Genomic DNA, 25,490 nt, shown 5'->3' on the forward strand with positions numbered 1-25,490 from the left:
TGAAGGGGAAGAGTTTAGAGAATATGAAGATCCTGTTTCTATCAATTCAGAGTGAGTTTGAAGAAGAGGATGAGATTGACCATCAGCCAGCTAAGTAAAAAGTTAATCTGCAGCCAGTCCCAAATCCAAGCCGGGCCATCAGCAACCAACATATGGTTGTCAAAAAATTATGAAATCTTATGGCTACCAATGTAATAAGGATGCAACCAGGGCCAACACGGATAGCAGTGACTCATGAGCAGGCATCAAGCCTTCTTACGAACTTTCGTTACGTAAATCATTCTGCACTAGTTTGGAGGGACAGCGTGTTTTCGTAGAAAGCTGGAATGAGATGGACCAAACCCAGTTATTTGCATACTTTGGGGTTATTATCCTTGCTGGAGTTTTCAAATCCAAAGGGGAATCCATAGAATCCTTGTGAGATGCAGAAACTGGCAGAGAACTTTTACGTAAAATGTGCAGGAATGTGGGAGCAGAGGTGCTTGAAATGTACAACTTCACACTTTACGTAGTCCTGGGTCCAGTGGACCCGAACACCACATATTTAATATAAATGTGTAGGGGGGGGGGGGGTAACAGTGCAGTCACTGAAAATATGTTCTTTTATATGTTCATCACAGAAAATGAGCCAAGGCCAATGAGTCTCAGGTTGAAAAAAATATTTATCGCATCATTTTTCTTTTAGCAAACATTGATAACGGGTCCAACAGACCCGAACAACATACAAGGGTTAAATGAAAACTAAACAGCTTGTGCAATGGACAGGAAACACAAACACATCTTAAAAACAACTGAGGCCAGGGAAAGTGTTTCTTTGGTTGTTCTTTCTGCAGATAAACTTTCTGCCAACTGTTTGCCAACATCCACAGTGTAATGGTGGATCTCTACAGATCCTCAGCAGGTTTGTAATGAGTGTTGCTGGGTTTGCCTGGGACACTGAAGGCTTGTGGGACACAGCTGAGATCTGGCACAAATGACCTTAATCAAGAAGGAGGGCTCCAGGGGCATGAACTCATGGTAGGGGTCAAAGTCACAGTTAACCTGGAAAGAACGACATAAAAGACCGAAAATCAGAAGCTGAGCGGACGAAAGATAAAGACCTTAAAGAGACTTGTTACCTGAGAGAAAGCTGAGAAGAAGAGATGACTGTGTGAGAGACAACAATCAAGTCTAAAATAATAACTTCTATGAATGTAACACTGACACATCAAATGTGATCCTCTCTTACTGTCAGGCAGAAGCATGTGGAGGATGTCTTTGGTGATAAGGAATGCCACCACACCATAATTTTGGAGTAAAATGTCTTCTTATATAATATATGGCATTTTGTATGGGACTGCATTAGTTCCACTCAGTGTACCTACGCATTGGTTATTAAATTAGGCATTGCTGTATTTCAAATAAACACAATTTCAAGGTAAAACTGGAATTGAAGATGGAGCACAAAAATTGTGTGGTGTTCGTGTTTTGGTCACTCAGCCAATGTTCACAGGTCTGGTGGACCCACCGCATTATTCGATCTTTCAAGCAATACAGCTACAACAATATATGTAAAAATACTTAACAGATGTTAACTTTATCCCAATTACAAGCCATATAAACAGCATATATGGTTAATATTTTTCATTTACCCCTGTTAAATCACATTTATGAATAAAGGTGCTTTTCGTTATTTGTGATAAAATGCAATCAAACAAAGAAACATCAATTACAATCAAGATATGATTGGAAAAAACAAATATGAAACAAGGTTCTTCATCAGTATTGAGGTCGATTTCTTGAACTTAATTAGAAATTGAACACACTCATGTCAGTCTACATGAGAAATGATTTTTGAAGAGAGAAAATCTTTGGAAGACAATGAAGGGGAAGAGTTTAGAGAATATGAAGATCCTGTTTCTATCAATTCAGAGTGAGTTTGAAGAAGAGGATGAGATTGACCATCAGCCAGCTAAGTAAAAAGTTAATCTGCAGCCAGTCCCAAATCCAAGCCGGGCCATCAGCAACCAACATATGGTTGTCAAAAAATTATGAAATCTTATGGCTACCAATGTAATAAGGATGCAACCAGGGCCAACACGGATAGCAGTGACTCATGAGCAGGCATCAAGCCTTCTTACGAACTTTCGTTACGTAAATCATTCTGCACTAGTTTGGAGGGACAGCGTGTTTTCGTAGAAAGCTGGAATGAGATGGACCAAACCCATTTATATGCATACTTTGGGGTTATTATCCTTGCTGGAGTTTTCAAATCCAAAGGGGAATCCATAGAATCCTTGTGAGATGCAGAAACTGGCAGAGAACTTTTACATAAAATGTGCAGGAATGTGGGAGCAGAGGTGCTTGAAATGTACAACTTCACACTTTACGTAGTCCTGGGTCCAGTGGACCCGAACACCACATATTTAATATAAATGTGTAGGGGGGGGGGTTAACAGTGTACAGTCACTGAAAATATGTTCTTTTATATGTTCATCACAGAAAATGAGCCAAGGCCAATGAGTCTCAGGTTGAAAAAAATATTTATCGCATCATTTTTCTTTTAGCAAACATTGATAACGGGTCCAACAGACCCGAACAACATACAAGGGTTAAATGAAAACTAAACAGCTTGTGCAATGAACAGGAAACACGAACACATCTTAAAAACAACTGAGGCCAGGGAAAGTGTTTCTTTGGTTGTTCTTTCTGCAGATAAACTTTCTGCCAACTGTTTACCAACATCCACAGTGTAATGGTGGATCTCTACAGATCCTCAGCAGGTTTGTAATGAGTGTTGCTGGGTTTGCCTGGGACACTGAAGGCTTGTGGGACACAGGTGAGATCTGGCACAAATGACCTTAATCAAGAAGGAGGGCTCCAGGGGCATGAACTCATGGTAGGGGTCAAAGTCACAGTTAACCTGGAAAGAACGACATGAAAGACCGAAAATCAGAAGCTGAGCGGAGGAAAGATAAAAACCTTAAAGAGACTTGTTACCTGAGAGAAAGCTGAGAAGAACAGATGAGTGTGTGAGAGACCTGAGATGGACGTGTCCCCCGGCCGTCTCTGTAAACTCTGGTGATAAGCCTGGGGAACGAGGGCAGACATAATATGGATGCATGAGCTTCACACTGTTGTTGTCACACACACACAGAGTGAAGCCTGAAGATGGCTCTTCACCTGCAACGCTATCTGCAGTGCAGAGTACTGCACCCACACCTCCTGCCGCTGCACTGAGGACAGAGGAAAGGCTCCACCTCTGCTCGCCTTTTCTGTCACAGTGAGATAGTGAGTCCACACACATTCCCCCACAGCGTGCACCGTCTCACTCTGAGAGTAAACTACAACACAACAGACACATGGGGGTGATACTGGAGCAAACAATCTACAATGTCAGTGTAGAGAATGCAGTTGGATGTCTAAAATAGTAACTTCTATGAATGTAACACACAACAAATGTGATCCTCTCTTACTGTCAGGCAGAAGCATGTGGAGGATGTCTTTGGCGATAAGGAAACCCACAACACCATAATTCATTGCTCTGTTCAGAAACACAAAAGATAGATAGAGTATTGAAATGCTAAATGATCATAATGATATAGTGTAGTGTGTCTGCTCTGTACCTGGGGTAGGTTGGATGGAAGAGCGGAGGAACAAACATTCCCAATGGAAAGAGGAGCTCAGATCCCAGGAGAAGTGGTGTGACAGACAGACTGAAAGAAACGAGAAAGGATTCAATAGAGGCTCAACACTCGAATGGTTCATGTTACAGCGATGAGTCACTCACACATCAGGCTGCTCGCTCGGATCAGACAACAGTCTTCTGCGTCTCTTTTGCCACAAGGACAGAAGCTGGACATAGTTGGAGAAGAAGCTGTGAGTGCTCACCGACACCTGGAGACACAAAGGTTGAGGAGTGAATGGAGTTCTTTGTGTTCAGCTATACAGCGATTAGCAGGACTGGAGCATCTCCACCAAGGCACACCAAACCGGGCCAAGCAAATAAAACAATGCAGATCATGAAGACATAATGTGCGTCGCAAAAGATTGATGGGTTGATCAAAACATGAACCAACTAGAAAAGAGTTTAGGATTCATACTGACAGTGCACGTGCCGACAAACTGGGGTCTGAAAGATTTGTAAGCCTCTGCAATACATGAGGCCCCGGATCGTTAAAATAGTTGTAATCCAGAGTTCAAATACCTCTAAAGGCCCATTGACCATTTCTATACTGCTGTTAGCCACTGATGAATCTAAATCCTTGATAGAAATTCAAAAATTATTCTTGAACTAATTATTTACCGTAGAAAAAAGCCGGTCAAGCTCAGCATCTCCAGACATCTCACTTGTAATCCAGAGTCTTGGAATCAAGGATTGAACCTGGAAGGAGACAGATAACCGCTATTCAAATATTTATTGAGTAAAGTTTATATACACAATATCAATTCTTGCTTCACAAGTCACCTTTGTCATAACAGACTGCAGAGACTTCTGATTCGTCCCCTTGAGTTCATGTAATTTGGACTTGAAGGAGGAAAAGATATTCTCAATCATCTCCTCTGCCTGTAGAACAATAAAAAAAAAGTCTTTAATACAAGTTTAATCAGCTTCGTGACTCGTATCATTTAGGACTGAATTGAATCCTGTCCCTCGTCACCTCTCTGTGCGCCGTCCTCTCACTGAGGAGGTGAGTGAGGACCGAGTCAAACCCTCGCTCTGTCTCCAGCACGCAGCGTCTCCAGCGAGGAGCTGTCTGGTGAGCAGTTCCACAAAGAAGACGTGACTCACACAAATCAATTCATGGATCTCATCATGTTTTTTTGGGGGGGAAAATGTTATTGCTCGTCGTGTGGACTCACCCCATCAACGTCACCCACAGACACATTGTTCACCCTCTCAGAGAATCTGGAGTCCATGGCAGGCATCAGTGTGTGCAGCAGATTCAGGACCATGTAGGTTTGCAGGGGGGCGCTGAGTGGAATCAAACCGAGCAGCAAAGGGTCAATGGGGAATGCCTCTATGCCTGTTTGCTCATGTGTTGTTTCAGGTCACAAACGGTACTAGCCCACCTGTTGCTCGGCTCATAATTATTCAGCCATTTCCCAATGATGGGGGACATGTGCACCACGTAGGGCAAGTTGTGCAGAAGGACGTGGTCGTCTTCGATGAGGGGCAGTGGATGGAAAGCGGCCCGCAGGCAGCCCAACCAATCAATGGCAGGCGCCTGAATCTGTGGGAGCATTAGTATGAAGAAACGTCATCACAGTGATTATAGACATGAGCAGTTAAAGAGACGAGGCCCTCTCCTCCTCTACCTGCAGCTCTTTGATGGACATGCGCTGGTGCAGCTGTCCTTTTGAGAGGCGATACTGCAGAGGCGTCGCCTTCACAGCGAGCTCAGAGGAGAGAGACATGAACATGCCCACATGCATCATGTCGCTGTTGGGAGGGGCCCCCAACAGAGCCAGGTACCGCTGACATGTGGCCATGAAGGGACGTAATGTCTGTGTGAAAAGAGGCAGGAGGACGACAGAAATCCAATTTATTTTGTTACTTGATCAACCTAGTGCCACCATTTGTTTAATGCTTACACCTCCACCAAGAAGGTTGTTTGTGAGCAAAAACGATGTCATGGATTTCCACGAAACTTAGTGGAAGGATGTGGTACGGGTCAGGGAAGAACCTATTACATCTTCAAATCCAATATTTTTTTCACTTTCCTTTTGACATTGTAAGATTATTCAACATTTTGCCAATTTCCCAGGGAATGATTTATGGATCTAGATGTAAAATACAAGGCACATTAAGTGATCTGAGTGTGAGGAATTTGGTGCAGCTTGAATTAAGTGATGGGGACTGGTGGGCAGTGTTGGAGATAAGTACTCTATGCTTGTTAAAGCTTGATTACATATATTAAGATATTTTTTGTGTTTATTCCATTTACTTTATTCCATTAATATATAAATCTTCGATTTTGTATTTATGCTTCGGCAATACATGTGAATGTCAAGCCACTGAAGCTTATTAGATTCAAATTTAATTGATAAAGGATTGTATTAGTAGTGGGATGGAAGAATAGAGTCACTACTTCTCTCTATCTCTCTCCCTCTCTGTCTCTCCCTCCCTCTCTCTCTCTCTGAATGTCTCTTTTTTGTCCTTTATCTTTTTTTGTTCTAAATTCTAATTCAGGAGTTTTATTGACACAGAAGTTTAGAAAAATGATCATGCCAGCATCAAAACATAGTTTTGTCAAGCACATGATAAAAGGAAAAGAAAAACAAACACCGAAACCCAACCTGAGCTTTAGCTCGAGATTTCTGTTTCTTGCTGTTCCATTCTATCGGGATCAGCAGATCCGGCTGATCGATCTGTTGAGGAGGAGGAGACTTAAGTTCAGTAACGACACAAACACTGCTCCCGCCAGCATCATAAACTATTCTGAAAGATACTGGCCTGTATGTATCTTTTGTTCCGCCCATGGGCCATTTCTTTAGGGTCCCTGCCCACGTAGAGGTTGAAGAATGGAAAGGTGGCGTAGTCTCTCATCAGCAAGCTCAGGGTGGAGTTGAAGTCTGTCTTATTCCACTGGCCTGATACGGCCCAACCTCCCAGCTGCACAGAGAAACAGAGAACGAGAAGGAAATATTTGAATATAGAAATAAACAACGAGACATCTGAGACAAACAGCAACAAATGCTTATCATTATTTGAGTCCAGACATTTTTCAAACATGTTTTTCCAAACTGAAGAGAGTCTCATGAGCAGTTGAACAGCATGATGGATGGAGCTGGGCAGTTCAATTCCCTTAACCTCTGAGGATAGAGGCAATGAGGGAACACTGACAACCTGTTTGGGGGAATCATCAGCCAGGGCCTTGTTTATAAAGGGGAAATGAGAGTCATACTTTGTGGATGAGTGTGAGGAAGGGCTCCACGCCAGCAGTCTCTATAGATCTTGTGTCCAAACAGGAATGGAAGAACCTTTTGGTCTTCTGCACAGCTGAACTGCTGACTCTGTCATTCGATTCTGTAGAACAAACACAAATCAGTCACACACTCCCTATAGCACAGAGTGTTAAACACCAGAGGGCATTTTCTTAGCTGCAGACTCCTACCCAGAATCTCCCTGAGATACTGCAGCAGCATCGTTTTCCTGTCCATCACCTTCTCCTCTCTCAGTGACCTTTCCCCTTTTCTCTCTGGCCGCGCCGACTTCCCATTCTGGTTCTGTGGATGTCCAGGAATTCCCTGTCCTCTATGTCTCCCCCGACTGTCTTGCGTGAGTCTGTCAGATCCACATGTGAACAAGAAGTAGTCGCACGGCTCCTTGAAAGGATCAGCGGACGTGGACAGTCGGGCCGAGGCCCACTGACAGGCCGGGGAGAGACATGGAGTCACTGTGGGTCAGAGCGGGAGAAGAGTTAGATAAAATACTAAGTAAGGAGTTCTGAATTTTAGGGAGTCCACTTTCTCTGGAGACCTACCAGTGCCTGGCTGATCACTGCTCCGATTTCGATTCTGGTGGATATAGTACATTAATCCCAACAAGGCAGCAGATAAGGAAAATCCCCACAAGAGGAGGAGCAGCCTTCGATGTTTCACCCACAGTGACACTGCCTGGGGCCGGTGCTCGGGGCCGGACTCTGACAGCTGTATCTCAGGATGGATCTGGGTTTGGTGCTGGGTCTCAGGGGGATCCTGGGTGGGGGGTGGCAGCTGAAACAGAGCCGGGGGCTGGAGCCCCCTCTCAACCTCTGGCTGTGTGGGTGGCTGGATTGATAGCTTAGGCTGGAAGTGAAAGCAGATCACAACCGGGTTCACTAAAATACCATGATTCAGTTTCTTGAATATTACTATCTGGAGGATGGTAAATTGATAATCAGGCCTTTTCCCTTTAATAAACACCTCGACTATTTCAAGCGGAGATTTTTGAAGAAAAGACAGAAAGTTAAAGCAACATTTTGTGTTTTTGCCGATCAGTTTTCTTCTTTTTTCTTATCATTCATCTGGTGACACCTTAGATTTATCATGCAACTCCTTGCAGGGGCCCCATCCTCAGGTTGGGGGCCATAGATCATAAATCTACAGAACCATCACTCAAACATCATGATGATGTGTCACCTCCACTAAAAACACATCTATTATTGATCATTGTTACAGCTTAGGTTATGTCCTTTTTACTGCTGTGCAAAATGATTAGAGACCTTTAGAGTTTCTGTTCATTTCACCAACAAACACAGGAGGAATGATCTGAAAAAATGATACCAGCAAATTTTATCACATGATAAGAGATTCATCCCAAAGTGGATATTCATGTGCTTCATGTTAGATTTCTGCTATGTTCCTTTTCCAATATGTCAGTTCAGTAGAACCATAACACATCCTAATATTTGTGGCATGTTTGTGTCTTTGTCAAATTTACTGGAAAATGCTGATTAAAACAACATCACTTTGCCTTTTGGCTCTCAACCTTATATTCAACACAGTTGGAGCCCACTGCAGACCTCAGTCAACAACCCCAACTTGACTTATAAAATGTCCCTGGATGGCTCAGCTCCAGTTTCCATCAACTAAAACCCACATCAGCCTCGTCACCATGTGAACACAGTAAACACGGCTTCATAACAACATGAAAGTTACTTCTCCCTTTGGGGAAGTTCTTACCTCAAGCTCTATTGGAGTTTCACTCATTCTCAGCATATGGACGTCTTGCTGTGTGTTCCTCTGGCGTGTTGCATCCTCTCGTCTTTGACGTTGGATGATTCTCGTAAGCACCTCCTCCTGCCGTCCCTCCGTCAAACAGCTGTCATCTCAGCCCTCTATCTGTGTTCATCACTCACTTCTCTCCTCATCTGAAGCCCTGATAAAAAAAAACAACTCTGGGGGCTACGTCTTCCCTCCGCTCTCCACAGCCCAGATAATCCAGCAGAGTATGGTTTCAGTCTTGGACATTCACATATGGATGTTTTGTGGCTTGTGAACTCAGAAGGAAATGGAGATTGTGGTTTGTATTTTCCCTCGTCCACCTGTCTGCAGGGTCAGAGGTTTCAGAGCAGAAGGCTGGTAAGTGAAGGCCGACATCACTTTTTGTTATTTTTTTTGCTTACACATTGTTACACTGCATTGAATGAGGGCAAGCACTTCTTCCTGGAAAGTAAACATGCTTAGATGCACACGCACACGTCCGCTGTCGTCATTATCAGTGCAACACATGGCTGCTGGCAACTGATAGAGCAGTTTGGCATCCTGGAGGTCGCGTAACAGCGTAGCACGTCATTGAGAGTCTCAGAGGAAACACGTCTCATGGACGTCACATGTACGAAGAAAATGTGTTGGCAGAAATAAACATCTGTCGAAAACACTAGTTGACCCCGGAGTTCAAATTTTATTTCAAGTTAAAGATGAGAAAACAAAAAGATATTGGTATTTAGCATTTTATTCACTTTGTTTATCTTTTGATACAGCCACAGGAGGGAGGGATGGGGCTAAATGTTTGTTTTTTTAACATATACACATTCACACATATTAAACAGGAATTTATAAAAAAAGGTATATGAAAAGACAAGGCATCCGAATGTAGTACAATAGGACATAACACAATAAAAGGGCAGATAAATGCAACCGTGAAGGCATCATCATGTGTGTAAAATCACATGGTGATGTCAAAGGCATGAGCCACAGAGGCGGAGGAGTTTGTGCAAACAAAAGACATAATACTAGAGGAAATGCCCCCACCACCTACACAGTTAGCATGCAACGCTGAATCACTATTGCTGTGTTCTGTTGGTCGTTCTGTTATGATGCGCCGGGCTCAATGCAAAGCACGAGTAACAACAGTTTTCTTATTCAGGGGTTCACTTCTGTGGCGGCAAATCCGGCTCAATTCTAGAGGAACGACGGAATACACACACACGAGAGAGAGAGAGTGGAGGAACATCGCCAGCTTAAAAAGGAAAACATATGATTTGTAGGCGTTTATCAATGAAATACAGTACAGTAACATAAGAATTAAGAATAAAATAGTATATAACTGTCATGAGCAGACTGAAGAAGGAATGGTGGAAAGAATAGTGGTATTTACTGAATCATCAGAATAAATCCAGACCAAAAATAACACTGGGCTCAAATACAAAAAACATTGAAAGCAATTGATTTAGAAAACACCAATCTTGCAAACAGCTGCGAAATATTTGGTCACTATGTTTTAACAAGTGTTACCTGAAGCCACCACCTCTACTGATCCATTTCCTGTTGTAACAACAGGTTCTTTTTGCACTGGCACACGTGTAATCTTAATATATAATAGAAAAAAGGTCCTTAAATAATATTATTTGCCAATAACTATGCTATAATGTTTTTCAATGGGGTCTACTTAGATTCGATCTTGTGCAGGGGCTTTAGAGTCAAACTGACCCTAACAAAAACACTTATTTCGCTATGAAACTGTGCAACAATAATCACATAATAGGTCCTGTTCTCAGCCATGCAGCTGATATTTTTAACGACACTGTTTTTAAATTCGGAGATCCCTGGAGTGGAATCCGTGCGTGGCGAATCTGTGCTCGTCTGTTTGTTCATTTGTGCATATAAAAAGCATGCATCTAAAATACTTATCACTGTTGAATCAGCTCTGAACTATTTTTTTGATCTTTTTTGTTCTAGCCTTGGCCTGATATGATTAAGTAAAGAAAGCAACAAGACATAATTCAATACATGCCTGTAGAAGAACAAATTCTTATCACAAAGAACAACATTCACTGTTTTCATCTGTTTTTTGCAGTCAACATTTAGCCCTAGAAAACCTTACAAAGTTATCGGAATAGATAGAGAGCAGTTTCTAGGGAAGCATCATTAACCATGCTTGCAGGCACAGCCACTGCTAAAGTGTTAAAGATGTGCTCTATCAACAGAGCCAGAGTGGTAATAACTGTGGAATGGTATAATGGAGGTTGTGAATACACCTCACCCTATGGTAACAATCTGTTTTAGTAACATCAGTGTAGTTGCCACGTTCACAGGGAAACAGACCAGCCAGGGAAAGTCTTAAGATGGAAATAGCTCAGTTAATGGTGCTACCAACAATGCTGAGGCCAGAAAAACAAAGAAAGGCAACTTTATATTTTCATCGCACTGCTCTTTTCGACCAAACTGCTCTTGTGCAAGTTATGCTGGAAATTTTTAGAGTAAACTTGGGATTGGTACAAAAGATTTGCTCTAGCTCACAACGAAGGCTAAATGAGAGATAGATGAGTTAGAGATGGGTAATAAACGATGACTCAATGCAGTACATTACTTCTGCACTGAAGTGAACAGCGACTAGGGAATACTACACTGTATCTGCATGCAAACACTTTCACTCAGCACATTCACACCTGCAAACACATACGGAACAGAGCCCTGTTGCAAAGGCAAATCGGTAGCTGAGTGAATCCTGTGCTTTTGGATTTGGATCATTGTTTGACACGATCACTGGGCAGCTTGCTTGGCTCGCTGGGTGTGGCACTTCATACACAGGATTTTACCATCCAAGGGGTAGCAGCCATTTTCATCTGCTTCTATGGAGAGGGGACGATTACAGTCCTACAAAACAAAAGAATAATTATTTATTATCATTTTACTAAATGCACGGCTTGATACATATTTTCATTTCTTTTCCAAAATTCAGTTTGATAACGGTCTTACCTCACAACGGTAACACTTGAGGTGGAAGTTCTTGTCGAGAGCCACCACTCGGACAGTCTCCTCGCTGCCTGGGGCAGGAATAATGGGCTCATTACAGCTCACACACAGAGGAGAGAAACGCCTGAAATAGAGGATGGAAGAGCGGCTGTCAGTCAATCCTCCTCGTTCACATTCTCAAACATTGTCACTCCTTGTCAAAATAACCTATAGCAGTGAATTCTGATGAATATAATTGGTTGCTTCTGGACTTGGTGGTTGAAAGGATTGATCAATTTTAAGTTCATCCGCATTTGAGGAAGCTGTGTATTTCTTTTTTCATCCCAAGGAGATGGCGAAATAAGTTTCATAAAGTGCAGACAAAGTGAGGAGGACGTGTAACTGTGCCTTTCCTCTACAACAACCAGTCTCATCAGTGATCCTGATTGGTTACATGAAAGTGATAATAGAGCGACAGATTCAAACACTGCTTTAATTGATCTGATCAGGAGAATTAATGTTGAAAAATGTTTCATTAGGGCAATGACTGAGCAAACAAGAGCCAGCAGCCACCTGTGGTAATCCTGGACACAGTAGGGGTTGTTGTTATCATCGGTGATGAAGGGCGCACCCTCAAGTACACAGGAGCAGGTGCTGCAGCGGAAACAGTGGGAGTGGAAACTCTGGCCCACTGCCTTGAGCACACGGTCTGTGATCCTCTCGCCACATCGGGAACACACTGCCAGAGAACCCTGAGGAAGAAGAGAGGGAACAATAGATAGAGACATGAAACAAGGTAATAACCCTGGAGCACCCTGGGAGATGGAACAGTCGCTGTGTCAACACTGTTCAGCACTTTAAATGTGCAAAAAACACACAAGAATTGTTTGGTCAATACCCCTTTATCATTTTATGTTCACAACAACAGCACCAAAAATAATATCATGTCTGCATATGTATTGAGTCTGAGTGTGTCCTCACCATGTAGCAGTCCTCACACTCAGGACCACCATCCCTGTCATAGAACTGCATGCCCTGCAGGGGGCGATGACAACTCACGCAACAGAAGCAGTTTGAGTGGAAGAGTTTCTCCATGGCTCTCACTGCTGGTTGAGTTCGGGACAGGGCCTCGCCACATTTCCCACAAACCTCTGCAGTGGGAAGAGAGAAAGAGAGGGTGGGTTGAGGAGAGTCAGGCTATTTACAAACCGCAAAAAGCATCTTCTATCTCAGCTTTGCTTGTGTTAATCACAGTACAAAGCGTCCTTCAGTCATTTGCACACATAAACCGAAGCTCAACGTTTTATGGATTTGGTCAGTGGTACAGTTTTAGTTATCAGTTTCATAAAACAGATGTAGCTTGAAGTTCTTTTAATACATCACATTTGTGAGCTAACAGTGGAGGAAGAAACACCACAGCAGAAAACCAGTGATGAGTAAAATAAAAGCCTGCTACACCTAGACTGTAGGATATAATGAATCAATTGTGAATTAAAATGTAATATCCATAATGGTTTGCAGTTTTCATTTAGCAAACTGACAAGAAAATGATTTCTCTCTCTCTTTTGCATGTTGGAACATTTCCATTGCGGGATATTAAAAATCTTATTGGAAACACTCTCTGTCAGCACTCTATCCCACAAACATCTCTTTCTGTGATATCGTGCAAAGCTTGTGCATGACGGGAATACTGGCAGCTTCTTAATGAGCGTAATTAGCAACATTGACATCAGTCATTAATCTACATTAGAACATAGAATTGTGGTGTGAGAAAGAGGTGTGTTAAACCAGTCACTGAAAAGTGTGTGAAAGACAGAAAGGATGAGCGGTGCAGAGCATTTATCATTGAATCCTTATGAATGTGTGTACCTGTAGGAGCGGAGGTGATGACAGGTGCGTGTTTGTCCATGTTTCTAATAAAGTCCTGGGTCATTCGCTCCAACTCCTCCACTTCTCTCATGTTGAGAGGAACACCTCCACCTGGGATAGCAACTGGGCCGGGGGGTGATGGCTGATGACACACACACAGACACACAAAAACCATTACGTGCCTATACATTATTTACATTTTGTTCCTACAGCATGTCTTATAGAGCATTTTGTTATTTACGACTGAGCAGTTTACCTTTGCAAATGCTGTTAGTATCCAGAAAGGCATAATTCTCATCTGCTGATTTATTTATTTGTACTTCCTGTACCTTTCTACTGTTTGTGGAATGCAAACATTGTCTCTTCATAGCTAAAATAAAGTTGGGACATACCGTTGATGCAGGGGGAGATTTCATTGGCTGGTTAAAGGAAGAGGGTGGAGATGTCATCATCTTGGGTTGAGGAGGGGGAGGCACAGCAGCAGGAGGGTTTTGGTTCGCATTGACTTGACTGGCAAAGGGAGAACTCTTTACGTGATTAGACGTTGGTGCAGCCACCATGCTTTTTGGTGGAGTATAAGGTGCGGGGGGAGCTGCGGGTGGTGGAGGGAAAGAGCTGGTGGCATAGGGAGGAGATGGTTTTGGTGCTACACCGATGATGGGGGGGTTCTGGTTCAGATTCTGGTTCAGTTTTTGCGCCAGAGAGGCAGACGAATTGGTCGGTCTCCCTCCGAAACCGGACTTGGGCGCCACCACCGGGGCCTTAGAAAAGGGCTGAGCAGCAGAGTTTGGTGCCGAGTTGTGATTGGCTTGACGGTTCGTTCTGGCTTTGAGTTCTTCGGCCCAGGGTGCTGGAGGCGGGCGGTCTCCCATCTCAGGAGGAGGGAGGAAGGAGAGCGCTGGTTTGGGAGCAGTCGGGGGCGGTGCCGAAGGCTTGGGGGCTGGTGCAGAAGGATACTGGCTTGGTAACTGAGGATAGAACAACATTAATACCATTAATTTTTCATTGATTCATTTACCCCAAAACAAACCACAAAGACTGACCCATTCAGTGTGAGGCTGTTCTGGTTTTGAATTTGTTCAGAAACATTTATCATAAACTATAACTCAACAGAGAGTAGTTCATATCTAGTGTAAAACATTTCTGAAATGATACTGAAAGAGGTACTTAGTTTTAAAGTAAACACTGAAAGTGCCCTGTGGTTCGAGCTTATCAGAGGTGCTTCGTCTTTTTGACATTTATTTTGCGTTTTTGAGCCAACATTATTCTGCCATGATCCAGTACCGCCCAGTTGGATGAAAACACTCTCCATTTATGGCCCTTTCACTGGGTCTCTGGCAGCACAATCTGGCTTCATCACACTCTCATGCTCCTCTCTCACTTCTCTCTCTCTCTCTTAGCAAGTGTCTCCTCTCTCCGTGCGAATCACCATCTCCCTCTCTTCTTGTTTAGTCTCTGCTGTGCTGTGTGTGCAGTTCACTTATCATTGAGCTTTCAACCCGGACAGACGAGGAAAGACCAATAAAACCAACCTGGCAACTCCCCAAACTACTTCCACGGACCGTCCTTGCTTTTTTATTTTTCCTTCCTCTCTCTGACTCACTCTCTGTTTCTACATCGCGCTTCCTGTGAGTCAAAGTCTGCTGTCACTATCCCTCTCATCCTATCTGTCGCTCTCCAGAGGATGAAGGTCTTGCTAATGTACCCTGAGGTTGTACAGTGTGTCCCCCGGCCCTCCATGCTTTGTACCTTGGGGTTAAAAGGTCCCCTGGTCTCCATCTCCGAGAGCAGGTCAGTCAGAGTGTCGAGCTGTTGATCGAGACTACTCTGTTTCCCCATCATTCTCTGGCAGAGGAAAGCAGAGGGAGAAAGAGTCAAGCACATTTCTTTACATAACAAAAATGAAGGTGAAAGAAGACGCACTGAAGAGTCAACAACAGAAAACTGGATGACAATGACAAACACTGTAAATACATATGAGCTGGATTGAAACATACATACCTATGTTTGATTAAACAAAATAAAGTTTGGTTCATTTGACTTTTACAAAATGTTTAATGAAATATTGTTTAACTGTTTCAAACATTTGCTGCTTGCTCAGTTATTTGGAACAACAAGAATCTGAAGAATGATAAACAAACAAATTTGATGATTTGATTAATGACTATGAATAAATGAAAGACATTTACATTTTATTTCCCTGGCTGGATGAGAGAGAATAGAGCATACTGAATTATTCAATTTTCGATCACTGGGCCGTCTGCTGAGAAGAATTTAGAAGCTCTCTGCTAATTTAAACATGAGGTATTTTTCCAGTCAGGCCACTTTTCAATTCTGTTCTTCTTTAATGATCTTTTGTTTTTTTTACAGAAACTAATTCTACACACTGATGCTTTAGTAGCCCGACAATTCCACTGCAATTAATAGAATACTACATTTACAATAAACCTTTCATTGCACTGTTTCGGTGACACAAATGTGCAATAATCCTGTTAGAGGCATGAAACTGGGCGATTTACCCTCGGCTAATGTTAATATAATTTGTGGGAAAATCTCAATAGACTGTGTTTAGTGCCATCACAACAATATCCTCCAGTGTCCTGGCTCATGATCAAATTGTACCTAAATGCAGTTACATGCAGCGCAAGGAAGACACATGCAGATGGCCGATGCAGCTTAAGACACCATCTTGACTTACCTGTGGGCTCAAGGCAGCACTGGGAATACTGGCGCTGGATGCGGGGAGAGGTGGAGGGGGTGGGGGAGGAGGGGGAGAGGGGCAGGCGGGCGGACAGGTGCTCTCCTCGGGGGGAGCCGGGAGGGGCAGGTCTTCTGCTACAGGAGGTGGAGCGGGGAAGGCGGGAGGGGGGGCGTCGGAGGCTGTGGGTAAGGTGTGGCATTCAGGGGGAGGTGCTGGCAGTTCGTCATCCAGCGGAGGAGGAGGAGGAGGAGGGGGTGGGAAGTCTAACAGAAATGAGGAGGGTTGAGAAAGTTAGCTTCGACAAAACAACGTCTTCATTTTCAATTAGGTTTCACTGTCAGTCATCGATCAGATCTCCTGAATACACAACGCTGAGACGTATTCAATGACCTTTGGCTGTTTCCCTGATGCTTTCTGAACTCTAAATGTCGACTGAGAACATGAGTCAAAATGGGTCCTGTCTGGTAATGTGGTTATCCTGACATATGTTTTCCTGCTCTAAAGATGCCCCGTGGAGTTTTCATGTAAACAAAGAAAAGTTGTGTTTACAATCAGGGCTTCTAACTAAAGTGTTTCTCAGCAGCATTTACTTCCTGATAAAAACATCTTGAAAGCAGGTTTTTGCTGTGCTTGAATGTGAATATCCCTGTGTGCAAAGTGTTCTTTAAAATGTGCACGGTAATGTGTTAATATGAGGATGTTAGATATACAACTTTTATCAGCTCAGATATATAGGAATATAATTATGAACAGCTCCCACACCCAAAAGCAAGTTTTCTGCAAAAATGACCAAAATGCAGGAAAACCCAGCACATCAATGTAATGTCTCAACTTATTAAACCACACAAGTGAGGCATTTCTGTTATACACTCAACTGTGTCGCTCTGCATGCTTGAGCATAAGAAGCAGCAGGAGATGGGATAGCAAAGGGCTGCTTACTGAGTGGAAATAATACAGGTAGCTGATTCAGAAAATAGCATACACATACCATCACAGAGCGTAGAGGGCGGCACAGGCACATCTCCCACACGACCAATCAGACCTGTGCCTATCGGTGTTGGTGACGGAGCCGAGGGAGGCGTCAGGCTTTTTGGCCGTGGCGGTGCCACCGAGGCAAACTTCTTTGGCTGGTTGTAGAAGGACGGTGTGGTGACTTTGAAATTCAGAGAGGACGTCACCATTAACGGCTTACTGCTGTTAGAGTCCTCCATTTTGTGTATTTATCTGGGGATGAACACAGGAAACATTTTGGGCAACAGTTAGACGCCAAGCAGGACAATATAAATTCTTATATAAGAGGCTGTTTTGTTACAGAGGTTTGAAACAGGTCTTACTCGCACACCTCACTTGAAACCAATAAACTGTAATTTGGCTGACTTGAGTCAAAGGCTTTGCATGCCTTTGCAGTGAGGCATGCTGGGTCTTTTGCAGGTGAATTAGTGTTGATGGAACATTTTGGCCAGCCAAAATCTAAATCTACACAATAACCATGTAAACGTTTTCTGTTTGTAGTGCCTGGACACTGACAACTGAAAGATTTATTTTTACATGCAGACTAGATGTAAAGTGGTATTGAGAAAGCTTTCCTCCAGTGCATTGTAAACAATTAAATGATGGAGTTGCTCCTTGCTATAAAATCCAAACCAAATTGTGGATGGTGGTGAGGAGGCTGCAGAGACACTTTAGAAAATAACGAGAGCAATAAATATTTGGGGGAACGTTTTTTCCCCTTTCACTCTGTTAGGTTTCTGGCTATAAAATTGACATGTGCTTCCTAAAGTTGTGTGTGTGTGTGTGTGTGTATATATATATATATATTACTTGTCATCATCTATTCATACAAAACATTAAGTTATTTTATATTAACTACAAAAACAGAATACAATATAGACCAGCACCTATTGTACACTTAAGGGCTGATGCACTTCTGTGTCGACTAGCTTAACTAATTAAGATGGAGGTTTATTGTGGCTTAGAATGTCTTTGGATTGTTACTGGATTCAGCAGTAAAACGGGACCAACTGCTGAGGATTCTATAAATACAGTGTTACTGAATCCCCTTAAACACAAACACATCGACAACTGGTGCACGGTGGAATGAGAGAAAGGTGTGTGAAAATGTCCTCAGGCCACGTGTGTTTGCACAGAGCCAACACAGTAGACAAGGTGGCACTTGCAGAAGCTAGAGACAATGTACAATATTGAACACACAGCTCTTTACAGGGACGTAAAAATGCACGGGTAGGAAAGTTTACGAGAGAAAGTCTGGTTTGAAGTAGCGGAGATGGCAGGATTAATAACATCTTCATGTGAGGTGCGTCAGAGAGGGAGGGAGCTCAAATATTTACCTCGCCCATGCTGACAGTTAAAAAAAATGTTGACGCTACTTCACTGTCCAGATTCCTTTTCGTCACATATTTCCCTGGCGGCAACTAGACCTTCAAACATAACCTTTACTTGAAAGCTCGATTCCACAGTACATCCTCTACTAACACACACAAACACACATGTGCGCACACATCTGTACTGGCCCTCTGCAGCTGTTTAACAAACTATTTGATCCTTGAGGCACTGAAATAGTTGCATACGCCTAAAAAAAAAAAAACTGATTAGACCTGTGGCAGTGATTAACGCACCAGTGTTTGGACAATTTAAGCAGTCTTTAATAGGTTGTGAAACCTGGCCGCTTACAGCTACAACCACGTAACAGAATGAGTTTCACACGTCACATTTTCCAGTAAACAAACAATATGCATCCGTTTCCCTGATGAGGGTTACAAAGCACTGAGGCCTACATGAGCATCACAATTACGCTACAGACCATTTTCTCAGTCATGTATAATTCAAATATACTTGAATAAATGCATTAAATGGTTTGTTTGCTTTACTAAATCTACACCAATCCTTCTAGACTGGAGAGCGAGACCGAGAATGGAGGAAGACTCGCAGCAAAGAGCCGGGTCCGAACCAAACCTGTGGCTGCTGTCGGAGTACTCAAGCCTCCGGATTCACCAATCCCTCCTTTCAGATGGTTCTGCAACTTGGCTTTAATATTCGGTCACAGCACTTGAGTTGATGTGTAAACTTTTCCCCATAAGAGTGATACATTAACCTCAAATATCAAATGGTGCAAATGCTGAAATAACTCTAAGATGTCTCTAAATTCACGTGTCCCCAACTACACCCCTTCAAAAACAGCCACAGAAGAGGGATTGCACCATTTAGATGTAATTGAGTTAGCATTTGGAAAACAACCTTTTCGAAATGAGATCAAGTCAGACATTTAGAAGGTAGACGGGGATTTTCTCTGTAAAAAAGGAAAAGAAAAAAGGAACCAACCAGGACAAGTCTGAATGTTTCATCCTCATTCCTCGTTGTTGGGACACACAGGCTACACTTCAAGTTCTGACAGGACGAACACAACCCTCACAGCTCCTGAATGCGTCTCATGAGCGCATGAACGAACGCCTATGATGAGAAACCCCTGTTTCTGCTTTTTGAGTCAGCTTCCTTCAATGCTAGATGGATTGATGTTGAGTAATTTTAACCATATATGTCCAGGTTGATGCTATGATGCCCTTTACTGACACAGAGGTGTCAGTTGTTGCTTTGCGTCATGAGACATCTCATAATGAATCACAGATGTGTCAAAGATAGAACATAGTTTCAGCACAGAGCGACATGATTGAGCCCTTGTTATAATACTTTACTTACATTATGTATTCTATCAGATAGATGTACAGTTTGTATGTTAGGGTTGTTATGTTTTGTTATGTAATTAGATAAGACCGTATGTTTTACAAAAATCCTAATTAAAATTGATTATTTTGTTTGACTAAAGACTTAAAGACCTAATGCCTTTGTCAATATTATTTAAGGTACAATACAAAAACACTGACCTAGAGAATCTTAGCTCCACTTCTCTGTCCTACTGATAATAATTACATCATTGTCCCACTTTAATAATTCAGAAAGTCTCTGCATTAATAAGTAGGGTAGGGTGCTGAGGCTCAAGTGGAAAGGCAAACTGAAACAGAAGATTGGTGTGCTTCAGTCTTGTGGAGAGTAGTTGGCTACTCATTTATACTTAATGTTGAATGAAGTGGAGTCTTAATACAAAAACAGATTGACTGTTAACAGTTGAGATAAAGCTCTTGGCTTGACACGAGTGTCGTATGTATGAATATTAACACAGTACTCCCAGCATCTGTAATGGCTTTGTAGAAGAAGTGCTTGACAAAGGGGGACACAGACTTTGATTTAGTCTTTTCATAACAGTACTTCAGCTACCTCATCTCTAAGAGACAATATGCAACAGTCCTCTCAATTATTAAAGAGTTATAATAACTAGTGGTCAGGTTCCATCTGTTTCCTTGATACAGACCTGAGGGATTGAAAACGGTGAGATCAGCTACACACTCAGCCCCAACAGGCCCTCTTCAAATTTATCTTGAAACCTGATCCTTGAGAGGAGAGAGACCCTCGACTAAAAGGAACATATTTGGCACGACAACTCAATGACATCATCTTTTTCGCTGTTTCAGTTACACTCTAATCAGCCCCCCCTCCCCCTTCTTTCTCTACATTTCCTCTTTGTTATTTTTTTGCTCCCTAGCTGACGACCTGAGTTTTGTCTTACGTTCTGGCTTTCTCTCACAATCTCATGAAAACTAAAAATGTTGTCTATTTTTTGTGTGTTTTTGGATAACTGAATGACATCACTTGAGGCTGCATTTAATAGGCTGTACTTTACAGCTGTGATTGAGAGTGTGTCATCGTGTAGCCGTTACATAGGCCCCAGCAAACATCACATACTGTTCTCTGCAGCTTTTGAACTTTGTATAAACTCCACATGGCTTTAACATGGTTAGAAAATTGGTCCTCAGCACGATTTTGAGCACCACAGCCCAGTTGGTTTTCATTCCATCTTATCAGGGACCGAGTTACACATGGGTTGGAGTGGGAAGGTAATAGACCCAACTACCTTGTAGGATATAAAAACCAGCAGGGCTACGGTTCTCTGTGGCGCTGGTTGGACAATAACTCCCCTTGAAAACTGTCAGATTTCTTCAAGAGATGCAAACAGGGAGCTGCAGGGAGCATTTGAAGTCATACATGTACTATTAACGAGCTCAAACAAACACAAGTTTTGGGGTCCTTGTGGCACACTTTCTATTGTCTTTGTATTTTATCTCAGTGTTGATCAAATTCACATGCAAGACTTTGTGATACAGCAGCTGTTAAGGAGGAATTTACCACACAACAATTTCACTCAGCAGTAATTTTGTGCCCTGTGGTCATAGAGGAACAAAATTGTAGCTTATATACTGTGCTTCTGCTTTTTAAAGGGTTGTATAGGGAAATGTTGTAGCATACCAACATATTGTTAGTTCAACCTTTTTCCCAAAAATGCAATGCAGGTAGAGAAATTCAAACGATTCAAACATTAAGTATGTCCCTGTTTAAAAATAATCTGGTAAAGATCCTGAATAAGTAATACGCTTGCTATTGTTATACCTGCTATCTTAAGAAACAAAAAAAAAAAAGAATAAAAACAATGTCAATGTCTAAAGCAATGTCGAAAGCTTCCTTATCGGTTAACCTAAAAGGAACCTGAATTTCTGACAGTACTTCCAGTATTTCCTTCCATCTCTGGCCAGTCATTATATCCGTGGCGAGTGTGTTGTTTATGAAACTCTCTATTGTTCTGATGCTAATAGAACACAGTTTCTGGGAAAGCGTGTCTGGGCTGGGGGTCACTAATGCGGGGACAAACAACCCTTTTGAGTCCAATCTTACAGGTCACTGGTCATGCATTGAGCACCAGTGTTCTGTGGCTGGTGAATGAATGATTGAAATGGCAGCATCTCAAAACTGGTACTAACATCAGCCAAATAGACTGCGTGTAAAGCTCTCACATGAACTGCCCTGTCTGACTTGAAATGACATACATTAAAACGATGCAGGCCAAGGATAAGCTGGATACATGCACTGATGTGAGACACAGGGATGCTCTAAAATAGCTTGTGTGTCTTGAATCATGGAGGCAATCTTTAATTCTTCGTCACCCAGGCCAGGAATGGTAGCATATAGCCATTCATGGATCATCTTCATTCACAGATGTTAATTCGACTCACGAATGTACTGGAGCGTCAGTGACCATAATCCAAGTCAGTTCAAAGGAAAGCACCGCACCAACCTCAGACTCTCGCCATCCTGCTATAAATCATTTTTAACCACAGATTTCTGTGGCTGTGGATTGTGGCTCACCTCCTATCTCGCTGATGAAAAGGCAAATTAAAAAAGGCCAGGCACAAATGTGTGGCTACAGATAATGTAGGTAGTAAACCTAAGTTAGAATAGCCTTAACCTCATGTATTCTCCCAACTTCCTCTATTACCCGGCTTTGACGCTCATCTTGGATTTGATTATATTCTGGATAAGCCTTAACATGAGGAACCTGGTTATCCATATCTATGAATATAAACAGTCATAACATCCGGGTTTCTAATCATCTGAATAGGTGTGTCTTGAATTTTTTGACATGATTGAGTGTGAGAGGAGGTTCATAATTATCTATTTTTGGAACTATGTCAGCGTGCCATCCAATTCCATTGCAGTGCTCTAGCTAACTCGGCAGACAGAAGAACTGGTCCCACACATTAACTGGCCCTGGAGAATGAGTACCAATCTATTTAGCAATCGCTTCAGCTTCAATTACAGACACTCCAAGTTGGCACATTTACATACATACCATTTAATATGCATGTTTTATTGGTGGCGGATTACATCCTTACTCATACTAGCTTTGTTTGAGGTTTGAGAAAGATGAGGTGAGTTTACTACACTGTAACACACTCGCACCTGTACTAGTCCGAGTGTAATTAAATTTCATTAACTCTATTGTATTTGAAAACACATAGTGTTCACCTACAGGGGTTGGGGTTAGGGTCTCAACACCTGTCACCTGCGGACATTGTCCCCAAATATGGGTGAAGGTATGAAAGATGGCCACAAAACTTAATACAGATTTCTTTATACAGAATCGTACAGATAAGTGAACAACACTGGGCTCCAGCCGGGTCCTTGTAAGACGCTTTTCACTCAGGTCTTGTAAGTACATACTTTCTTTTCACGTGTCCGGCTCCTCCCACCTTAGCACCCCATTGATTCGATTAGGTCGGGTTAGCCAACTGTTAGCCAAGGCTCTGACAGCTGACAGCCCTGGATGAATGATCACAACCACAACGTCCATAAGTGTCCACTAACCCCCTCACCACTATCTGGTCACGTGAAAAATGGTGTTTGTGTGTGTGGTGGGGGGGACGGGAACATATTAGGATTTGTAGCTAAAGCTAACAAGAAGAGCTAATGTTGCTAAAGCGCATCACTTTGTGCTCTTATTCACCGTTGGCCTTGATAAAGCAGTCGGTTGGCGTTAGCTTGGCTCGGGTTGACTCTGTTAGCATAACACGTTAGCTCTGGAAACAATTAATGGCTGATGTGTTCCTCACCCACAGCTCACACCCGCCCAGTGATAAACGTTATCGTCACCTCTGTTATCAACAACCACAGCGGGCTTAACGTTAGCTCGGGTCGGATCCAAACTCCCTGAGCATCGGCTAACACCGAAACGCCCAATTTTGTTTTTCCACCCCCTGATTCTTACCTCAAACCGGGACTGTCAGCGAGGTCCGACTCCACGAACACACAACACACACACGGGCTCACAGCCACGTTTGTCACATCCAGCCCCGTCCAACTCGGTGGCTACACTTCCGCGTAGCTCGTCCCCCTATCACCGCTAGCCATCAGCTGGTTGTAGCAGCCTGCAGCACTACCGGGGACTTTTATTCACATTTACCGCACAGATACAGAGCCAGGGAGCCAGGGGAGGACAGAGAGGAGGCCGGGGACCACCGCCCACTACCAGGTAGCCCCTCAACACCCAGTGGGCAGCAGCCTTTAACTGTCTTGTAGAGGAAGCTACAGATGCTGCCATGTGACAAACACACAGAGGTGCCATGACTTCACAGAGGAAAAATCACATCATCACACATGCATTGACCAAAGATCGTTTTACCTTATTAGGAAACCTGTAGCAGTACCAGCACCTCTTATTATCCTGATACAGATACAGTCACTTACCCTGTCAGTTTGGATCTCTTCCCTTTTTCACTTCCACCTCTTCCTTTTGTTCCTCTTCTTCTGATCTCTCTCTATCTCTCTCTCTGTCCCTCTCTCTCTCTCTCAGTGAGTAGGTTGCAGCTGAGTAAGAGTTGACTGTAATGGTAACTTCTCTTTTTCTTGTCTCTTCCCCTCTCTCCAGCTATTAGGCCCTCCCCCTGTGCGTCTCGCTCTGGAAAAGGAATGACACCATCCTTCCAAACAAGTTCTTTCTTGTTTGACTTTGGCTCAGGACTTGTGTATCACTATGTAAACAGCACCTCTCTCTACCCCTCTCTCTCTCTTTCTCTCTCCCTCCCTCTCCGTGTGTGTGTTCATAAACTGTCCAGTCAGACCCCTCCTCCTCCTCCTCCTCCTCTTCATCCTCCTCTCCCTCCTCCTCCTCCTGCCCTCTTTTCTCTCTGGATTCTTGCAGCATTCTTCATTCGGTGACATCAACCCTGTTGCCTCTCCTTGTAAGGTCAGACCGAGGGAATGAGGGAGCCAGAGGGAGGGAGAGATAATGGGGCTAAGGGCTTGATTAGATACAGACTGTAAAAGCGGTCAGGGCTCTTTTTAAAAACACAAGGAGGCACAGCAGCTGAAGAAAGTATGTTTAAGCCGAGCTGGGTTGTGGAAGAAGTTTTTATTTACTCTGGTAGACTTTCTTCCACTTGCCTCAACCAGAAAGCAGGATTGTAAAGGCGTTAGTCTGCCACATTTCTCTTTGCTGTGCACTGAGGCAGTAAACATGCAAGGGGCTATAGCTTGCTTCACTGTACATGATTAGTGCGCCTGGTTCCAGAGCAAATACATTTCGTGGCTCTCTCTCAAAAGCAATGGTTGTTGTTCGTCACGACAATGAGGATGTGATCGCCCTCAACTTGGGGTGAAACCTCCCATCCTGCACACCAGCCACTACCACATAATGTACTTTAAACTCACACACACAGCTCACACTTTACTACAGCCCACACCTTTGTTTGACTCTTATTCACACTTTCATGTCCAGTGATCCTTTGTACACGGCAAGAAATAGGTCATGTGTATCATGAGTCATTTTCCAGTTTTTTTATCGTATATATTAGGTTTTAATTTTGACCAAAATTAAAAC

General features: G+C 43.0%; 2 protein-coding genes and 1 long non-coding RNA gene across 8 annotated transcripts; 1 reads left to right on the plus strand and 2 right to left on the minus strand.

Annotated features, from left to right (window-relative positions):
* Positions 1-644: 644 nt before the first annotated feature.
* Positions 645-9,086, minus strand: kel (Kell metallo-endopeptidase (Kell blood group)). 3 transcript variants are annotated; one of them, XR_008339893.1, is made up of 19 exons: positions 8,647-9,084; positions 7,467-7,770; positions 7,098-7,379; positions 6,888-7,009; positions 6,437-6,595; positions 6,280-6,351; positions 5,299-5,487; positions 5,053-5,213; positions 4,843-4,954; positions 4,641-4,736; positions 4,448-4,546; positions 4,286-4,363; positions 3,770-3,876; positions 3,606-3,695; positions 3,456-3,523; positions 3,163-3,323; positions 2,980-3,069; positions 1,119-2,902; positions 645-1,041 (listed from the first exon to the last, which is right to left on the minus strand). XR_008339893.1 is itself a non-coding variant. In XM_053432929.1 (18 exons), exons 1-18 carry the CDS (start codon positions 8,680-8,682, stop codon positions 2,756-2,758), a joined length of 2,304 nt encoding a protein of 767 aa, XP_053288904.1. In that variant the 5' UTR covers positions 8,683-9,086; the 3' UTR covers positions 645-2,755. The 3 variants fall into 3 exon arrangements, 2 of the variants coding, with proteins under 2 accessions (XP_053288904.1, XP_053288903.1); XM_053432929.1 differs by having other exon boundaries at positions 645-2,902; positions 3,163-3,254; positions 8,647-9,086; XM_053432928.1 differs by having other exon boundaries at positions 645-2,902.
* Positions 8,666-21,782, plus strand: LOC128449659 (uncharacterized). 2 transcript variants are annotated; one of them, XR_008339894.1, is made up of 3 exons: positions 8,759-9,045; positions 12,180-12,436; positions 19,122-21,782. It is a non-coding gene; the product is annotated as an uncharacterized LOC128449659 (long non-coding RNA). The 2 variants fall into 2 exon arrangements; XR_008339895.1 differs by lacking the exon at positions 12,180-12,436 and having other exon boundaries at positions 8,666-9,045.
* Positions 9,403-24,738, minus strand: zyx (zyxin). Of its 3 annotated transcripts, XM_053432932.1 has the most exons (10): positions 24,359-24,728; positions 17,199-17,434; positions 16,208-16,473; positions 15,259-15,354; positions 13,902-14,477; positions 13,510-13,651; positions 12,622-12,791; positions 12,214-12,392; positions 11,665-11,785; positions 9,403-11,562 (listed from the first exon to the last, which is right to left on the minus strand). In XM_053432932.1, the coding sequence occupies exons 2-10, from the start codon at positions 17,419-17,421 to the stop codon at positions 11,449-11,451; spliced, it is 1,887 nt and encodes a 628-aa protein (XP_053288907.1). In that variant the 5' UTR covers positions 17,422-17,434; positions 24,359-24,728; the 3' UTR covers positions 9,403-11,448. The 3 variants fall into 3 exon arrangements, with proteins under 3 accessions (XP_053288907.1, XP_053288906.1, XP_053288905.1); XM_053432931.1 differs by lacking the exons at positions 9,403-11,562; positions 11,665-11,785; positions 24,359-24,728 and adding an exon at positions 23,880-24,316 and having other exon boundaries at positions 11,794-12,392; XM_053432930.1 differs by lacking the exons at positions 9,403-11,562; positions 11,665-11,785 and having other exon boundaries at positions 11,795-12,392; positions 24,359-24,738.
* Positions 24,739-25,490: the final 752 nt, after the last annotated feature.

This window comes from Pleuronectes platessa, chromosome 10 (assembly GCF_947347685.1).
Source record: "Pleuronectes platessa chromosome 10, fPlePla1.1, whole genome shotgun sequence".
Lineage (NCBI taxonomy): Eukaryota > Metazoa > Chordata > Actinopteri > Pleuronectiformes > Pleuronectidae > Pleuronectes > Pleuronectes platessa.